The sequence below is a fragment of the Oryctolagus cuniculus genome, chromosome 18 (assembly GCF_051225735.1).
Source record: "Oryctolagus cuniculus isolate XC-2025 breed Fujian yellow rabbit chromosome 18, ASM5122573v1, whole genome shotgun sequence".
NCBI lineage: Eukaryota > Metazoa > Chordata > Mammalia > Lagomorpha > Leporidae > Oryctolagus > Oryctolagus cuniculus.
Genome location: NC_142884.1, coordinates 13,907,848 through 13,923,955, shown reverse-complemented (window position 1 = coordinate 13,923,955; position 16,108 = coordinate 13,907,848). Strand labels below are relative to the sequence as shown.

At 60.8% G+C, this 16,108-nt stretch overlaps 1 protein-coding gene across 5 annotated transcripts in view; it reads left to right on the top strand.

Annotated features, from left to right (window-relative positions):
- The first annotated feature begins 889 nt into the window (after positions 1 to 889).
- Positions 890 to 16,108, top strand: part of GRIK5 (glutamate ionotropic receptor kainate type subunit 5) — a 58,823-nt gene continuing 43,604 nt past the window's right edge. The window contains exons 1-11 of one of the 5 annotated variants that reach the window (XM_089319049.1): positions 890 to 1,915; positions 4,919 to 5,025; positions 5,230 to 5,394; positions 8,457 to 8,554; positions 8,643 to 8,808; positions 10,389 to 10,567; positions 11,838 to 11,891; positions 11,977 to 12,138; positions 14,088 to 14,240; positions 14,638 to 14,742; positions 14,846 to 14,953. In XM_089319049.1, the coding sequence (XP_089175175.1) occupies position 5,394; positions 8,457 to 8,554; positions 8,643 to 8,808; positions 10,389 to 10,567; positions 11,838 to 11,891; positions 11,977 to 12,138; positions 14,088 to 14,240; positions 14,638 to 14,742; positions 14,846 to 14,953 (1,026 nt within the window). In that variant the 5' untranslated portion in view covers positions 890 to 1,915; positions 4,919 to 5,025; positions 5,230 to 5,393. Of the gene's footprint in view, positions 1,916 to 4,918; positions 5,048 to 5,229; positions 5,395 to 8,456; positions 8,555 to 8,642; positions 8,809 to 10,388; positions 10,568 to 11,837; positions 11,892 to 11,976; positions 12,139 to 14,087; positions 14,241 to 14,637; positions 14,743 to 14,845; positions 14,954 to 16,108 lie in introns of all 5 variants that reach the window. The other 4 variants (XM_051836466.3, XM_051836468.3, XM_051836469.3 and 1 more) reach the window with 4 other exon arrangements.

The window sequence follows — 16,108 nt, the reverse complement described above, 5'->3', positions numbered from 1 at the left end:
CCTTCGGCACCAACTGTCATGTTCCTTCCCCCCAAATTTCAACCCCCTCCCAGCCACACACCACCCACCCCCTCTCTAAGATCTGTGTCAATTCTTTTTCTGCCTGCCCTGCTCGCTCCCTGGGAGGGGCACAGTGTTCCCCTGGAAGGTAGTCTCCCACTCTGGGTCTGCCCACCAGCTCTCTGCCCTTGTCCCCCCTCCTCTCTGCCTCTGCTCCCACCCACTCATCTCCATGGAACCCACAGATTTCTCTAGGTCCCAGGGAGAATTCCTGTGCTTAGCACCCATTTCCTTCCCTCTACAGGGGCTATTCTATTTGGAGGGGCTCCTATCACTGGGCCTTTAGTGTCTATGAGCCACGTCCTTGTCTCTGAGGGTCCCCTTGGAACCTGTGGGCCTGCCCCGGCTTCTGTGAACTTCTTCCTCGTCCCAGGTCTGTGGCCTCGGCTCATCTTCAAGGGGCTGTCTCAGTGCACAGCGGCCCCTTGTCTCCATGGGCCCTTTGACCCTGTCTCCTGGACCTTGCCTTATCCTTGTGCTTGTTGGGTTCAGAGCCTTGGCCCACCTATCTGGGTCTGGAGACTGGCCTTTCTGTTTCTTTGCATTTTTTTTTTCATCTCTGTAGCCCTCTCCTCCATCTCCAAGGCCTCCTCCCCGTGTCTCCCAGCTGCCTCTCATCTCTATGGGCTCCTGTGCCCAGGGCTGCCTGGACAGGGCGGTGGCACCGTGTGGTGGAGGGGGTGGCCCCGGGGGTGGGCCCGCCGTCCAATGCAGCTCCTCTTCTCATCAGCATTCTCCTCGCGGGGGGCCCCCCAGTCCCGACCAATACGGGCTCCCCCAGCCCCCTCCCTCCGCGCTCTCAGCCTGCCTCCCTCCCGCCCGCCCGCTCACCCGCCCTCCTCCCCTCCTCCCTGCCTCCCTCCCTCCATCTCTCGTTCCCCCCGCCCCCCGCGCTCCAGGACCCAGCGCGGGCGGCGGGCGGGCGGCGGGCGGGCAGGCGGGCAGGCGGCCTCGGAGGGGAGAAGGAGCGGTGGCGGCGGCCGGCGGCGGGCGGGCAGGCAGGCCCAGCTGGGAACCCGGAGTCGGCGGCGGCTGCTTCTCGCGGGGGACCAGGAGTCTGTGGCTGGGCCCTCCCTCCAAGGCCCTGCACAGGCAGCCCCCGGGACACCCCACCCTCCTCCGCCTTCTTCCACCTGCTCCTCGCCATCCTCCCTCCCACCCCCCCCAACCCCCAATCCTTCCACCTCGTCTGCCCCCTGCTTGGCTTCTTTGGGGCTGCCAGCCCCCATCCTTGCCAGCCAGCCCCTCCACTGCTGGGGCTCTCCCCGCCCCCAGCATGCTTTTCCCGTGGGGGCTGTGAGCTTGAGGACTCCCGGGCCCCTCGCTGTCTCCAGGGCCGGGCCAAGGCTCCTGGGGGGAGGGGGGGAAGGGGGCGGTCCCCTCCCCCCCTGTCAGGCCCTCCCCTCCCCCACTTCTCCTGATGGCCGGCTTCTTCTTCTCCACCCAGTCCTCGCCCCCCGTGGCCCCCCCAGGCCGGCCAGGCTAGGGGAGGGGGCGGGGGCCCTTTCCTGGGCCGGCTTCCCCCTCCCCCGGCTTCGCCCGTGCCTGTTCCCCTCCGTTCTCGCCTTCCTCTCCTCTTTCTCCCTCTCCTCTCTCCCCTTCTCTCCTCCATTTTCTCCTTTCCCCTTCCTCCCTTCCCCGGCCCGCCCTCTCCTCTCCCACCTGTCCTTCCTTCTTGCTCCTGGGGAATCGCCGTTTTGGATTAGTTGGGGGCCACCACGGACGGCGGTGGGGGAGGGGGCCCCGTGGACTGCCCTCTCCCCCCGCCCCAGCCGCACACCGCCAGCGCCACAGCATCTCCCGCTGTCGCTCCTCGGGCCTCGAGGGAGCCCAGCCCTCCGTCCCACCAGGATCCGTGAGTGTCTGCAGGGCGGGGACTGGGCTGGGTCCTGGGTCCTGGAAAGCTGTGCTCACTGCGCCCGGGTAGACAAGGGGCCTGCTGGGCGCCCTCCACCTCCTCAGCCTGCCTCCACCTCCACCTCCCCTCACCCCCTCCCGGCTTCCCCGGGGTCCTGAGGGCTGATAGCTCTTACTTGCCGTCTCACTTCTCCGGCTCCCGGCGTGTCCCTGCCCCTGCTTTCTCCCTGCCTCACCCGGTCCCAGCCAGGCTCTCTGTCTCTGTCTCTCTCACACACTCTGGTCCAGTCTCTGCCACCCTCTCCCTCTGAGCCCCATCCTGCCTGCCTGCCACAGTGCCACAGGCCCTGTCCCCATCCCATGCCAGCTGGATTGCCTGCAAATGGCTTTCTGCTTCCCAGTCTCCATTTCATGTGTCCCTGGGCTCTCCCTGACTCTGCCCAACTTCTCTCTCTGCTGTTGGCCTAACCCTGTCTCGGTGTCTCTGTTGATCCCCCTACCCCCAGTCAGAGCTCCTGTCCCTCCTCCTCCCTTCCCGAAGCTCCCCAGCCAGGCCTAGCTCCTTCATGTCTCTCTCCACTCCCCCCACCCCATCTCTGGGCCTCCCCCAGACTCACTCTGGAAGCCCTGCTCCTCCAGCCGTCACCTCTTAGCGGCTGTCCCTCCGCTCTGTGACTCCTTGGTGGTCTCCTCCATGCTACAGTCCTCTCCCAACTTGTGCATCAGCCCACCTGGCCTTCCTCCGCATGCCTGGGGGCTCCGCTCCCCCGCCACCGCCAGCATCCGTGTCCCTGAGCAGCCTGTGTGGGCTGCCTGGGCCCCTCCAGGGCGCTCCCGCTTCCTCCCTGCCTGTGGGTTCTCCCTGGGGCTTGTCAGTCCTGCATCGCCCCTCCAGCCCCCCTCCTCCTGTACCTGCTGTGCTGACTCTCACAGCAGCCCCTCTGGGCAGAGTTTTGCCAGCTTCTCTCCTCCCCCAAATTCTCGCTCCTGCCCTTGTTTTCCCTGCCTGCTCCCTCACCTGGTTTGCCTTCGCTGACTCTCAGCCTTCTTGCCTTTGCCCCTTGGCTGGCTGTCTGGCTCTCCGTCTCTCTCTCTCCCTCTCCCTCTCCCCTCTGCTGTCTGCTATGTGTTGACTCCTACCTGGGTTTGCTTGAGTCTCTGATCCTGACTCCCCACCCCTCCTTTGTCCCCTTTAGTGTTTCACTTCTAGGCTGGCTGTCTTCTCACATGTGCCCCCCCCCCCTTATTGGCAGTGTCTGCTATGTCCATTTGCTTCTGTGAAGGCTGTCCCTGCACCCCTGTCTGTCTTTCTGCTCCCTCTCTGTGTCTGCCACCTGTGGGTCCCAGGCCTTTTGCCCTAGATTTCTCCATCTTCCTGTTGCATGGTCTCGGCTCCTCTGTTTGCCCCAGCAGTCCTTGCTGTCCCCAGATGGCCCACCGCACTCCTGCCTGGCTCCGGGCCCCACCCCCATGAGTTGTCCCTCCAGCTCTCTCAGGGTCCCTTGTTCTTCCACCCGCAACAGGCCAAATTCCAGTTGTCACCAGCTTGCCCAGCGTGCCCTTCCACACCCAGGCTTCTCCTTCCCAGAGGCCCAGAGAGAAGGAGAAGTGACTTGTTCAAGGTCACTTGGCAAGGTGGGGGCAGAGCTGGGGCTGGCCCTGTCTCCTGCTGCCCTGGCCTGGGCTTCATGGCCACATAAGGTGGACTCAGGTGTTGACTTGTACCTCTGCCCTCTCACCAGCTCATTCCTCTTTCATGGGGACCCAGTGGGGTGCAGGGAGATACCCAGGCTCACCTCATAGCATTCCCTCTCCCAAAGGAACGCAAGAGTCCTTCCCCTGGGGAAGGCACGTGGAGCCACGCTCATCCCTGCCTGGTGGTGCCCTGTAGAAGTCCGGGGTTCCTGGAGCAGCCCCTAGCACCCTGGGGTGCCGAGTAGTGAGGAGCCAAGATGCACTGGTACCCCCTTTCCTTCAGCTCCCCAGGGCAGGGTGGGCTGCAGCACTTGGGACCCCTTCTCTGGCACTCCCAGCCTTCTTCCAGCTCTCCTTGCTTGCATCCCCGTCAGTTCCTGGCGTCTCCACGCTGTCTTCGTCTTTCTGTGTCTCTCCCGTGCCTTGGTTTCCCATTCTTCCTTTTACCCTGCTCTGGCTCTCCCTGCTTCTGTCTTTCTCTGCCTCCACATCTCCCCATTTTCCCATCTCCCCCTTTTCTCCTAGCCCCATTCCTAGCTCCCTGGAACTCCTCTTTGTGTCTCTAGTTTGCTCCCCTTTCTTCTCTTCGTTTTTCTACTCCATTATATTTCTGTGTGCTTTTTCTTTTCTGCTTTTCTGAGTCTCTCCCTCCCCCCCAAACCTCTCTTCCACTTTCCAATTCTGTTTCCTCTCCTTACTCTTTTTTTTTTTTTTCGTTTTGCCCTTTGCTGATTCAGTCCATTCATCTGTGTGTCTCCATGTGAGTCTGTCTCTCCCCCTCTCTGTCTCTTCTCCCTCCAAGTTTCCTAACTCCCGGATACTCTGCCCTCCAGACCCCGGATGTCCAGGCCTCTCTCCCTGTGGGATTGTGGGAACCAGGGACGTCAGGAAGGTGGCAAGTGAAGCTTGGGATGGAGTTGCCTAGCAACTGCTGCATCCTCTCCAGCCTGTTTTGGTTGCCTAGTAACGGCTGCCTGCCCAGAGACAGGGGCGGGACCGGGTGGGAGAGTGGTACTTCCTGGTTTCTAGTTGGGGTGGGGCTGGTCCGTGGAACTCACTGCTACCTGAGACCCGTGGTCTGCTTCCTGCCTCCCGCAGAGCCTGTCCTACTCAGTGTCTGATTGTGGCCCCCAACCCCAAGCCAGGCTTCCCCTCTGGTGATGCCCTCCGCACTGCCAGCTGCAAACCAAAGCAGCTGTGGAGCTGTGACTGCCTCACCAACGGTGTCCGAGGGGCTGTGGGTGCCAGCCCCACCGACAGTGCCCCAGCATCAGCGATCTCCCCATGACGCGGGGATCTCCCACAGGTGGCGAGTGGGGGCCGCGGCAGCTGCGTCCCCATGAGGAGGAGAGGAAGATGCCGGCTGAGCTGCTGCTGCTGCTGATTGTTGCCTTCGCCAGCCCCAGCTGCCAGGTGCTCTCATCACTGCGCATGGGTGAGGCCCTGCGGCACCTGCCCCCGCCTCCTCTGAGACCCGCCCTCTCTGGGAACCCAGGAGTCTGGGCGCCAGCAATGAGGGCTCCCAGCCCTGAGCCCCTTCCACTTGGACCCAGGAGTCCAGACCCCAGCCCCTCCTTCCCACCAGGAGTATGGTCCCCAGCCCCTGTGTCCCCTCAGCTGCGATCCTGGACGACCAGACCGTGTGTGGCCGCGGCGAACGTCTGGCCCTGGCCTTGGCCCGGGAGCAGATCAACGGGATCATTGAGGTCCCAGCCAAGGCCCGAGTGGAAGTTGACATCTTTGAGCTGCAGCGGGACAGCCAGTACGAGACCACGGACACCAGTGAGCGGGGCCCTGAGGGTGGGGGAGGCATGACGGGCTGGGGACCCTCAGTCTCTCCCCTGCCCAAGGCCTCCGCAGCTCAGCCACATTCCTCTTCTAGCTCCATCTGTCCCTTTCCTTCATGTCTGTCTCTGCCTTCTCCTTCCCAGAAGTGGCTCCTGCTGGCTCCAGGGGCTCAGGGGTGGGGAGTTGGAGAAGGCTAGAGTGGTGCTGAGGGTTGAGAGGTGAGCAGGATGTAGGAAGGGCATCGCCACAAGCAGCGCTGTGGAGTTGGGCCTGCCACATGGTGGGTGCCAGGCTGACTGTTGAGTGCCGACGGGCTGAGCGAGGTTAAGAGGTGTCACTCGAGCAGGTACACTGGGCTTATAGACTCTTCCTGGGAGGCTGCCTTCAAAGGTACTTTCCATGGGTCTCCCTCCCACAGGCCTTCCCGAAGGCTTTATCGTGTTCCTGTTGCTGTTCCTGTATCAAGGCCCTAAGAGAATGGGTTGCGGTGTTGCTGGGTTTGTTTGGTGTGGTGCAGAGCACAGTTTGGGCAATGCTGGAGTGGGGGGTGAGGAGGCAGAGAGCTGGGGCCTGGAGCTGGGCAGCCAGGAGAAGTGTTTGGAGATGAGAAAGAGGAATGAGGTGTGGGGTTCAGCCCATCCTGACCACCTAGACTCAGGAGGTGTTTGGGGACGGGGATTGTGGGCTAGATGTGACAGGGGAGGCTGGATGCATCAGGCCAGCCAAGGAGACCTGCAGTGCCGGGGCAAAAGGTGCCCTCTTCTCTCGCAGGCGGTCAGGAGCCGGGGATGGTCTTAGACAAGGGAGCTGGGCTTGGGGAAGGGGAATCTGGAGATGGGATTTGGGCAATGCCTGAGAGGCTTGTGCCTGCTGGACTTGAGTCCCAAAGCAGTGCAGGGGCCGAGGGCTTAAAGCGATGCAGACAGATAGGAGAGAAGTTGACGATAAAGAAGGGACAGGGCTTGGCGACTTGTGGGCTGAGGGAGAGGGATTGAAGGCCAGGAGCCCTTGCAGGCACATCGCCTGTGCGGACGGTGGGGCTGTCTCCAGTGTGGAAGGCACACGTTTAGAGGAAGACGAGGTACTCCGTGAAGATGCTTTTAGTGACAAGGGCAGAAACCTAGCTCAGGCTGGTTTAAGAGAAAAACCTTGCCAGCTCACGTGACATCACCAAGAGGACTGGGGCATGGCTGTGTCTGAGCAATCACGTGATATCCTATGATTGTTTCAGGCATGGCTGGATCCAGGTGTTCAAATCATGGTACAGGAATTTCTTTAAAAAAAAAAATTGTGTTCCTTTATTTGAGAGGCAAAATGACAGAGAAGAGTGAGAGCGAGAGCTTCCACCTGCTGGTTCACTCCCCGTGCATCTGCAACACCCAGGGTTGGGCCAGGCTGAAGCCAGGAGCCTGGACTCCATCCCAGTCTCTCCAGTGCGTGTCAGGGACCCAAGTATTTGGGCCATCATCGACTGGCTTCCTAGGCACATTGGTAGGGAGATGGATTGGAAGTGGAGTAGCTAGGACTCAAGCCAGCAGTCGGATATGGAATGTAGGTGTTGTCAGTGGCAGCTTCACCTGCCACTGCACAGTGCCAGCCCCGAGCTCTCTGTATTTATCTCTGGACCTGGCTTTCCTCTGAGCTGGTTCCATTTTCAGGAGTGTGCTTCCCAGCTGGTGGCACGATGGCCCCAGCAGCTCGAAGTTTATATCTTGCTAGTCGAGGAAACCCAGTAATAATTGCAATAGGAGACCTGGGAAAGGCTCTGTGTGGTCAAATTTGAGCCCATACCCATCTGTGAACTGGTCTCTGTGCCTGGGAGGATGTAGTTGTGATGGGCCAGGCCTGAGTCTTTTTTTTTCCCCCAGATTTATTTATTTGTAAAGTAGAGTTACGGGGAAAGAGAGACAGACAGACAGACAGACAGACACACACACACACACACAGAGATCTGCCATCTGCTCGTTCAAATGCCCACAACAGCCAGAGCTGGGCCCATCTGAAACCAGGAGCCAGGAGCTTCTTCCAGGTCTCCCACATGGGTCCAGGGCCCTAAGCACTTGGGCACCTTCCACTGTTTTCCCAGGAGCATTAGCAGGGAGCTGGATTGGAAGTGGAGCAGCCGGGACTCAAACTGGCGCCCATATGGGATGCTGGCAGCACAGGTAGTGGCTTTACCCGCTACACCACAGCTCCGGCCCTGCGGCCTGAGTCATAATACCAGTCCAGACCCATGGACTGAGAGGCAGGGCAGTTCCCCCAGGAAAAGCTGGGCAAAAACAACAGCTGTCCACTCTCATTCTAGAGACCAGCACCGGCTCAGGGGGAAGCAGGAGCAGAACCAGTGCGGTGTTGGAGTGCGCAGATCCAGGGGACCACGGCTGAGCTCTGTGCTGGGGTGCTGGGGGCATTATAGGTGGTAGCCAGTTAGGAAAGCTGCAGAAGGTGGTGGTCCATAACTGGGCCCTGGGTTTAGTGTCAGAAAGTGGCCCCGGTGTTACCCGCTACACCACAGCTCCGGCCCTGCGGCCTGAGTCATAATACCAGTCCAGACCCATGGACTGAGAGGCAGGGCAGTTCCCCCAGGAAAAGCTGGGCAAAAACAACAGCTGTCCACTCTCATTCTAGAGACCAGCACCGGCTCAGGGGGAAGCAGGAGCAGAACCAGTGCGGTGTTGGAGTGCGCAGATCCAGGGGACCACGGCTGAGCTCTGTGCTGGGGTGCTGGGGGCATTATAGGTGGTAGCCAGTTAGGAAAGCTGCAGAAGGTGGTGGTCCATAACTGGGCCCTGGGTTTAGTGTCAGAAAGTGGCCCCGGTGTCTGTCTGTCTTGGCCCCTTCCTGTGTGTCTGCCTTCATCTGCCCTGTCCCTCTGTTGCTTTGTCTTCTGTTTCTCCGGCTTGTGCCCCCTCCCCCTCTATGCTGTCTTAGGCAGGTGGAGGAGAAGCAGGTAGTTCCAGTGTCCGGATTCCCTTTTGGGCTAGGGTGGCGCCATGGGGTGGGGCAGGAAAGGAGGCAGAGGGTTCCTGACTCTGGCCTCTTTCCCACCCCTTCAGTGTGTCAGATCCTGCCCAAGGGGGTCGTGTCTGTCTTGGGACCCTCGTCCAGCCCAGCATCTGCCTCCACTGTGAGCCATATCTGTGGGGAGAAGGAGGTGAGGCGGGGAGCGCGGGCTGGGCCGGGCCAGGGTGGGTCCCTGGGGAGGAGGAGGGGATGGAAGCCGAGGCTTCTTCTCTGTCCAGATCCCCCACATCAAGGTGGGTCCTGAGGAGACGCCCCGCCTGCAGTACCTGCGCTTCGCATCTGTCAGCCTGTACCCCAGCAACGAGGACGTCAGCCTAGCTGTCTCCCGGATCCTCAAGTCCTTCAACTATCCCTCAGCCAGCCTCATCTGCGCCAAGGCTGAGTGTGAGGGGGGGCCCTGGACGCTTTGTTTTCTCTTACCCCCGTCCCCCTTACCAAGCGATCTGCATCCCACGCAGCCACCCACACTCCCTGGCTAGAACCTTGGGGGACCCAGGCCACTCCCCTTCCAGAGTGAGCTCTCTGGCTCTGTCGGCCACCTCCTCTTCCAAGAGGCCTGTTTGGTCCACAGGTGGTGAGCCAGAGGCTGCCAGGCCCTGGGCACGAGGGGATTCCGGGGCTGGGGGAGGCCGCGGGTGCCAGCTGTCATGATACAGAGTAGGGCGTGCAGGGCCTCTAGGAGCAGGTAGGAGGGATCCTAGGCAATCGGGGAGGTCAGAGCCCACGTCCTGGAGAGGGGGACATCTGAGCTGAGCCTTTGGGCACGAGTGCGTGTCCAGCGCAGGGCGTGGGGCGGGGCAGAGGCGAGTGAGCCTCAAGGATGCTCCTGGGGCCAGCGTGTGGGATGTGACGCAGGAGAGGGTGGTGCCAAGGGGCACAGGAGGAAGAGCTGAGCGTGGACTGGGGATCCCCGCGGGATGTGCTGGGGACAGTGGGGAGAGGAAGGGTGGGCGAGGGGAGAGGGCGGGCGGCTTCAGCCGAGGGCAGGAAAGCAGTCAGCTGAGGGGCACGCGTGGGTGTGGCGTGTCCTGGTCAGGTCACTGGTGAGGAGCCTGAGGGCGGTGGTGCTCCGTGAGCTCAAGAGGGGTCTCCCAGAAGGTGTTCAGTGAGCACCTGCTGTGTGCCACACACTGTTCTTGGTATCAGGGAGAGCAGTGAGTGAAGCAGCAGGGACCCCTCCCCTCGTCAAGCGTCCATGCTCCTGAGAAGACCTAGACAGGAAACGGGTGGACAAGCACTTTGTGCACGTGTGGCTCCCGGGAGTAGCTTCTGAGGGAGAGGAGAAGTGAGTAAGGAGGACGCGCGGAGTAGGTGGCCTCTGAGTAGAGGCCCAGATGAGGTGAGGGAGGGGCTGGGGCGGGGGACAGAGGGAACGGCCAGGGTGGAACACGGCAACTTGTCTGCTGGACGCGGAGCAGCCAGGAGACAGGTGCAGCAGGAGCAGAGTGAGTGGCGGGCGAGGAGAGGAGGAGCCAGCAGAGGCCTTGGGCTTCGAGGGGCATGTGCACGTCCTTCACCCTGGCTCGTGTAGGGGCAGGCTCAGGTGCGAGTGTGGCAGCAGCCAGGGTGGTGATGGTGGCGTGGTGTGATGGGATCCGATGTGATTTGAAGGTAGAGGCTAGGACTGGGCATGGGTGAGGGAGAGACAGGAAGTCAGGCTGCTGTCATGGGTTTGGCCTGAGCGACTGGCAGAAAGGAACCACTGTTCATCGACTGGAGGTGTTACTGCAGGTGCCCGTCAGACACGCCGGTGGGACTCAGACGGGAATCTGGAGTTCTGGGGCGAGGTCGAGGTTGGGTTATTATTTAAGGAGGAGCCGTGCATCATGTCACCAAGCCAGAACCCAAGGGAGCCAGCTGTACTCTGGACAGCCACCCCCCTCCTCAGCTCCCGCTGCAGTCCCTGGTCCGTGAGGGAGGAGGGAGACAGCAGGGCTCTGACCCTGGCCTGCTGCCGTCCTCAGGCCTGCTGCGATTGGAGGAACTGGTCCGTGGCTTCCTCATCTCCAAGGAGACTCTTTCGGTGAGGATGCTGGACGACAGCCGGGACCCCACGCCCTTGCTCAAGGAGATCCGTGATGACAAGGTGTCCACCATCATCATTGATGCCAACGCGTCCATCTCCCACCTCATCCTCCGCAAGGTGGGCCTCCCTCTGCCTGCAGTCCCCCAAGCGGTCCGGTGTTGGAAACCTGCGGTGATTGTGAGCAGATCACCAATGCCCTGACCCTCCCCGTGTGTAGATGGGGTCCATCACATTTGTCCTGTAGCGTGGCGGCTTCCTGGTCGCAGGCCCAGGACAGTGCCCTCATTGCTGGGCTGTGGGACAGTGGCAGTTCCCACCTCCGTGGGTGCTGAGAGAGGAAAGCCCAGGATGGCACTGGCTGAGTCCCAGCACCTCGGGGCTGTTCTTGAGCTTGAACTGAGGGGTTTTGCGTGTGTCTGACTTGACCCACCCCACGTGCAGGGCAGGTGTCGTGACCATTTTGGGGAGGAAGAGGCTGGATTCATGAGGGACAGGGCTCCAAGGCACCCAGAGCCCCAGGACCTTGCCCAGGGCCCCCGCACCTCTGTCCACCACTAACTCACACTCATTGTTCGTGTGTCTCCCTGCTTTTAATTTTTTCCTTGATAATCAAATCTATATTAGTTATTTTTCTCCACTTCAAAAAAATCTGAATGTGTGTCACTGTTGGCCTTAGCTCACAGGAAGAGGTATGACTGAAGTCCCTTGGGCTCCTGGAACCGGGTGGCCCAGGGCACAGCGGTCAGGCTCAGGTCTCCGCTTCCCTGACACCCACTTGCTAAGCGGCCGCTCCGGCCACTCTGGCAGTGCAAACTGATGCCTTTCAATGCACTGGCTGTGATGGGGTCAAGGTCAGGCACTCGGCACTGGCAGCTTTTCCAGATTCCACTCCTGGAGAACTATGAGAAAGGGGCCCCAGAAACGGAATCTTGAGAGTCCGGTCAGCTGTCCTCTGCTGCAAGGTGCTTTTCTGACTGCAAGACCAGCCTGACCCTGTGCAGGACAGCTGCAGCCGGCTCTCTGGGGATAAGTCTCGCTCCCGAGGCTTCCAAAGGGCTGACTTGGACAGAAGCCTCAGCACTCTGAGGAGGGGCAGAGGCATCCGAAGGCCCCGCCTCTCCCCCGGAAGGCCCCGCCTCTCCCCCAGCAAAGGCTCCCTGTCTTCTGGGGCACAGTCAGTGTGTGAGATGCAAGCCGCCGAGCTGCCCTCTGCCTGCACTATTTCCTCGCCCATCTCCCATCTCTGGGCATCTCTTACCATGTCTTGCACTGGTGTCTCCTCACCAGGCCTGTCTTTAAATCTTTCTTCCTCACTTGGGTCCTCCCCACCTCTGCGTGTGGGTCCCTGCCTCTCCCGCCACCTCTTGATCTCTCCTGTGTTCTCCAGGCCTCGGAGCTGGGAATGACCTCAGCATTTTACAAGTACATCCTCACCACCATGGTGCGTACCCCCACTCCCTGCCCCGCCCCCTGCACCTGCCCCACTCGGGCAGGCCCCGGGCCTCACCGCCTCTTTTCGTTTCCAGGATTTCCCCATTCTGCATCTGGATGGCATCGTGGAGGACTCCTCCAACATCCTGGGCTTCTCCATGTTCAACACCTCCCACCCCTTCTACCCTGAGTTTGTGCGCAGCCTCAACATGTCCTGGAGAGAGAATTGTGAAGCCAGCACCTACCCGGGCCCCGCGGTGAGCATATAGATGCCTGTCACACTAAGAAACATAATGTGCAGACAATTCCGGGGTCCCTTTCAGACCTCACAGACCACACTCAGAACCCTCTGGCATCCCAGCGGCCGCACAGCATAACCTCGTGATGCATCTGAGCCTTGTCCTCCTCCCCTCTACTCCCATGCTCTCCAGCCGCCTTGGTGCCCCAATCACAGATGTACCCCAGGGCCTTTGCATGTACTCTTCCCTGCTCCCATGCACTTCTCCACAGAACCTGTGGCTTATCCCTTCATCATTTGCTCAAATGTGCCCTCAGTTATAAGACCTCCCTTGGTCCCCCTATTTATTTATTTTTAAATATTTTTTATTTGAAAGAAAGACAGATCTTCCATCTGCGGGTTCACTCCCCAGATAGCCACGACAGCTGGGGTTAGACCAGGAACTCCATTCTGGTCTCCCACGTGGGTGGCAGGGGCCCAAGTACTTGGGCCATCTTCGGGGCCTTTCTAGGCACTGAAGCAAGAAGTTGGATTAGAAGCAGAACAGCTGGGACTCAGACTGGTGCTCTGATAGGGGATGCCGGTGTCACAAGGGTAGGGGCTTAGCCCCCTCACCACCTCACCACAGTGCCGGATCATATGAGCCTGATCATATCTATCTGAAAGGCAGAGTGACACAAAGAGTGAAATCTTCCATCTGCTGATTCACTCCCCAAGTGCCCACAGCAGCCAGGGCTCAGTCAGGCCAAAGCCAGGAGCTGCAGCTCCATCTGGTCCTCCCATGTGGGTGGCAGGGGCCCATTGGCAGGGAGCTAGGTGAAGCAGAATAGATAGGACTCCCACCAGCACTGTGATACAGGATGTGGCCATTGCCAGCGACGGCCCCGCCTGCCACATGACACCCGCCCTGGTCCCCCTGTTTAAAAAAAATAGGACTATACTCATGTTGTAGTCCCTTTCCCTGCTGCCTTTCCCTTTGGCCCTAGCACTTACAGGTCACCATGTGGCTTAGTCCATGTAGAGAGAGATTCCTAGATCGTGAGTCTCGTGAGGGCAGTGGTTTCTGTCCATTCTGTTCACCGTCGTATTCCCAGCACCTAATGCAGCCTGGCTCATGGTGGGTGTCCGCTAACACACGTGGAACCAATGCAGACACTTGAAAAGCACATACTTAGCTTGTGTTTGTTCACAAACGTCTCTTTCCTCACCAAGATCTGACGACACTCCTACATACACACGAGTGCACACAGACACCAAGCTGCACACCTGGGCCTGCGCACCAGGGACATCACACACATTGAGGCATAGTCGCGTACACCCCTGCACACCCCTGTGCCACGTAGATACTCAGACCCACGCTTATTCGCACAGACAGCATTTGAGTGCGGTCATAGTCCCACTCAGACCCAGGCTGTGTGGACACTGGCTGCGAGCCAAGCACTGTAGTGGGCCGCTCATGAGCCCCTCTCCGGCCCCTCCAGGAGCACCTGGAGGGAGCGATTACTAATTCCATTTCTCAAGGGAGGAAGCCGAGGTTCCGGGAGGGGTGGGGTCTGCTGCTGCGTCCCCAGCCCTACACCTGTGCTATGGAGACAGACGGGCACGCCCATCCAGCCCCACTCTGGATACGTGCCCCCGTGTTGTCTGGGCTGCGGTGTCTTCCCCTACCTGCGTGGGCCCTGCAGACACGGATTTCCGGCACACCTGCCCATGTGGGTGATGCAGCCGGCAGTCCAGGGAACCCTCTCAGACAAGTCTCTCCCCACAGAGCCTCGTGACTGTGCACAGTGCTCCTGTTTGGGAGAGCTGCTCCCCGCTGTCACCCACAGGTCCCCAGGAGAGCCAGAGCCACTTCCGGCTCCTGACCCACCGGGCTCCCATTCCTGTAGGGAGAGGGTCTGAGGGCTTCCTGGCTCCCCCTACTAAGCTGCTTCTTTCCCATCGCCTCCCTGTGCTGCCCCCGCACAGCTGTCAGCAGCCCTGATGTTCGACGCTGTGCACGTGGTGGTGAGCGCCGTTCGAGAACTGAACCGTAGCCAGGAGATCGGCGTGAAGCCGCTGGCCTGTACATCAGCCAACATTTGGCCGCACGGGACCAGCCTCATGAACTACCTGCGCATGGTGAGCCAAGGGCAAGGAGGGCAGCAGCGGGGTGGCGGCCACCTCGGCGGGCACTCACTGTGTCACCCTGTGGCCCTCTGCCCTCCGCTCCTCCTCCAACCCCACCCTCCTCCTGCCTCCTGTCTTTCTCTGGGCCTCTGCCATGCTCTTGTCGCCTCCGCCTGTCTGGGTGGCTGTCTGTGTGTCTGTCTCGGGGCTCTTGCTCTATTCCGGCTTCCCGGCCCCCGTCTCTTGTCTCCTTGCGTGCCTCACTCTCTGAACTGTGGTTCTTCTCCATCCCTGTCCTGCGCCTTCCCGCCTCTGTGCCTTTCTCTGGATGTCTCATCGCTGCTGGGCCTTTACTGCCCGTCCCGGCCCTGCCGCCCTCTCCCTCTGTCCCGCCTCCCCGCCCTGCTAGGTAGAGTATGATGGGCTGACTGGGCGGGTCGAGTTCAACAGCAAAGGCCAGAGGACCAACTATACCCTCCGCATCCTAGAGAAGTCGCGACAGGGCCACCGTGAGGTGAGAGGCCGGGGTGACCCCAGAGCCTGTTAGGGTGTGGATGACGGGGGGGGCTCGAGGCTGCTGCGCCCCCTGTGCTGAGGGCGCCCTCTCTGCCCCTCAGATAGGGGTGTGGTACTCTAACCGGACACTGGCCATGAACGCTACCACCCTGGACATCAACCTGTCGCAGACGCTGGCTAACAAGACCCTGGTGGTCACGACCATCCTGGTGAGTGACAGTAAAGGGGACCCGGGGACAGTAGGTAAAGGGGTCTGAATGCTGGGCCTTTCCTGGGTGGTGCCCCACGCCCAGTCCCAGCCCCTCTTGTTAGGCGGAGACGCGTGCACCCAGCGACCCCACACGGTGAGAAAGGTATCACTGTCATACCCTCTGCTGGCCCCAGGGACACGGCCTCTGCAGCAGAGCCAGCCTCGGCCTGCGGCCCAGGCACACTGGCCCATTGCAGGCCTCACTGGTCATAAGCACCTCAGTGCTTTGTCACACTTGCCATAATGTGTTGACACGGGCAAACTTAGTTCCTCCCCACCCTGAAGACATGGAAGCAGAGGCTCGGATAGGGAGGGGAAGGGCCCAGGTCAGGGTCTCACAGCAACTCCACGGCAGAGCCACGACCAGAAGCCGTGTTTCTTAGACTCTGTAGTCTGCGTGTCCCTCCTGCTCTGAGGCTGCAGCCCTCCCTGCGGGTGCCACTCCCGCATTTGACTGAGTCCAAGATGGAGGGGCCTTTCACATCAGTGAGTGAGTGTCACACCTGTTCCGAGTCCCTCCTGAAACCTCACAGCTCCCGTTGAGGCTTGCTGGCTTCCTCCTTTTGAGGGGAAGGCGGCAGGACACTCAGTGAGTCACTTGTGGAGCTCAGTGTCCGCCCAGAGTCCGTGTGCGCCTTGCGCCGTGCTGCCTCCTGCCAGGCGGTCAGGGAACTGACCTGACACACAGGGCCTGCTGAGCAGGAGGCTTCCCCGGGCAGCTGCGCCTGCAGCCGGACACGCCAGGTGGCCCTGCTCTTCACAGCAGCGCAGAGCTGGCCGATGCCCATGGAGCCGACGTTGAGGAAGGGTTCCCAGAGGGGCCTGCGGCAGCCAGTTGCAGAGCCGGCCCAGGTCCCTGGGGAAGTCCTGCTCTGGAGCTGACCTCGAGTCCTTCTGGAAGGGGGCCAGTGAGCCTGTTGCTGAGGGACAGATGGCCGAGGACGGGAAGCCAGACGCTCGCTCCTGAGAGCTGGGCTGGGTTGGCTGGGAGCCGTCTGTGTCTCTACGTGTGGCCCCTGGCCTATCCCTGAAGCCTCTTGGAGGCGGAGGAGGTGGGGTCCGTGGTGGGAGCAGGGGCGGAGATCAGGGAGGGACTGTCAGGACAGCTGAACTA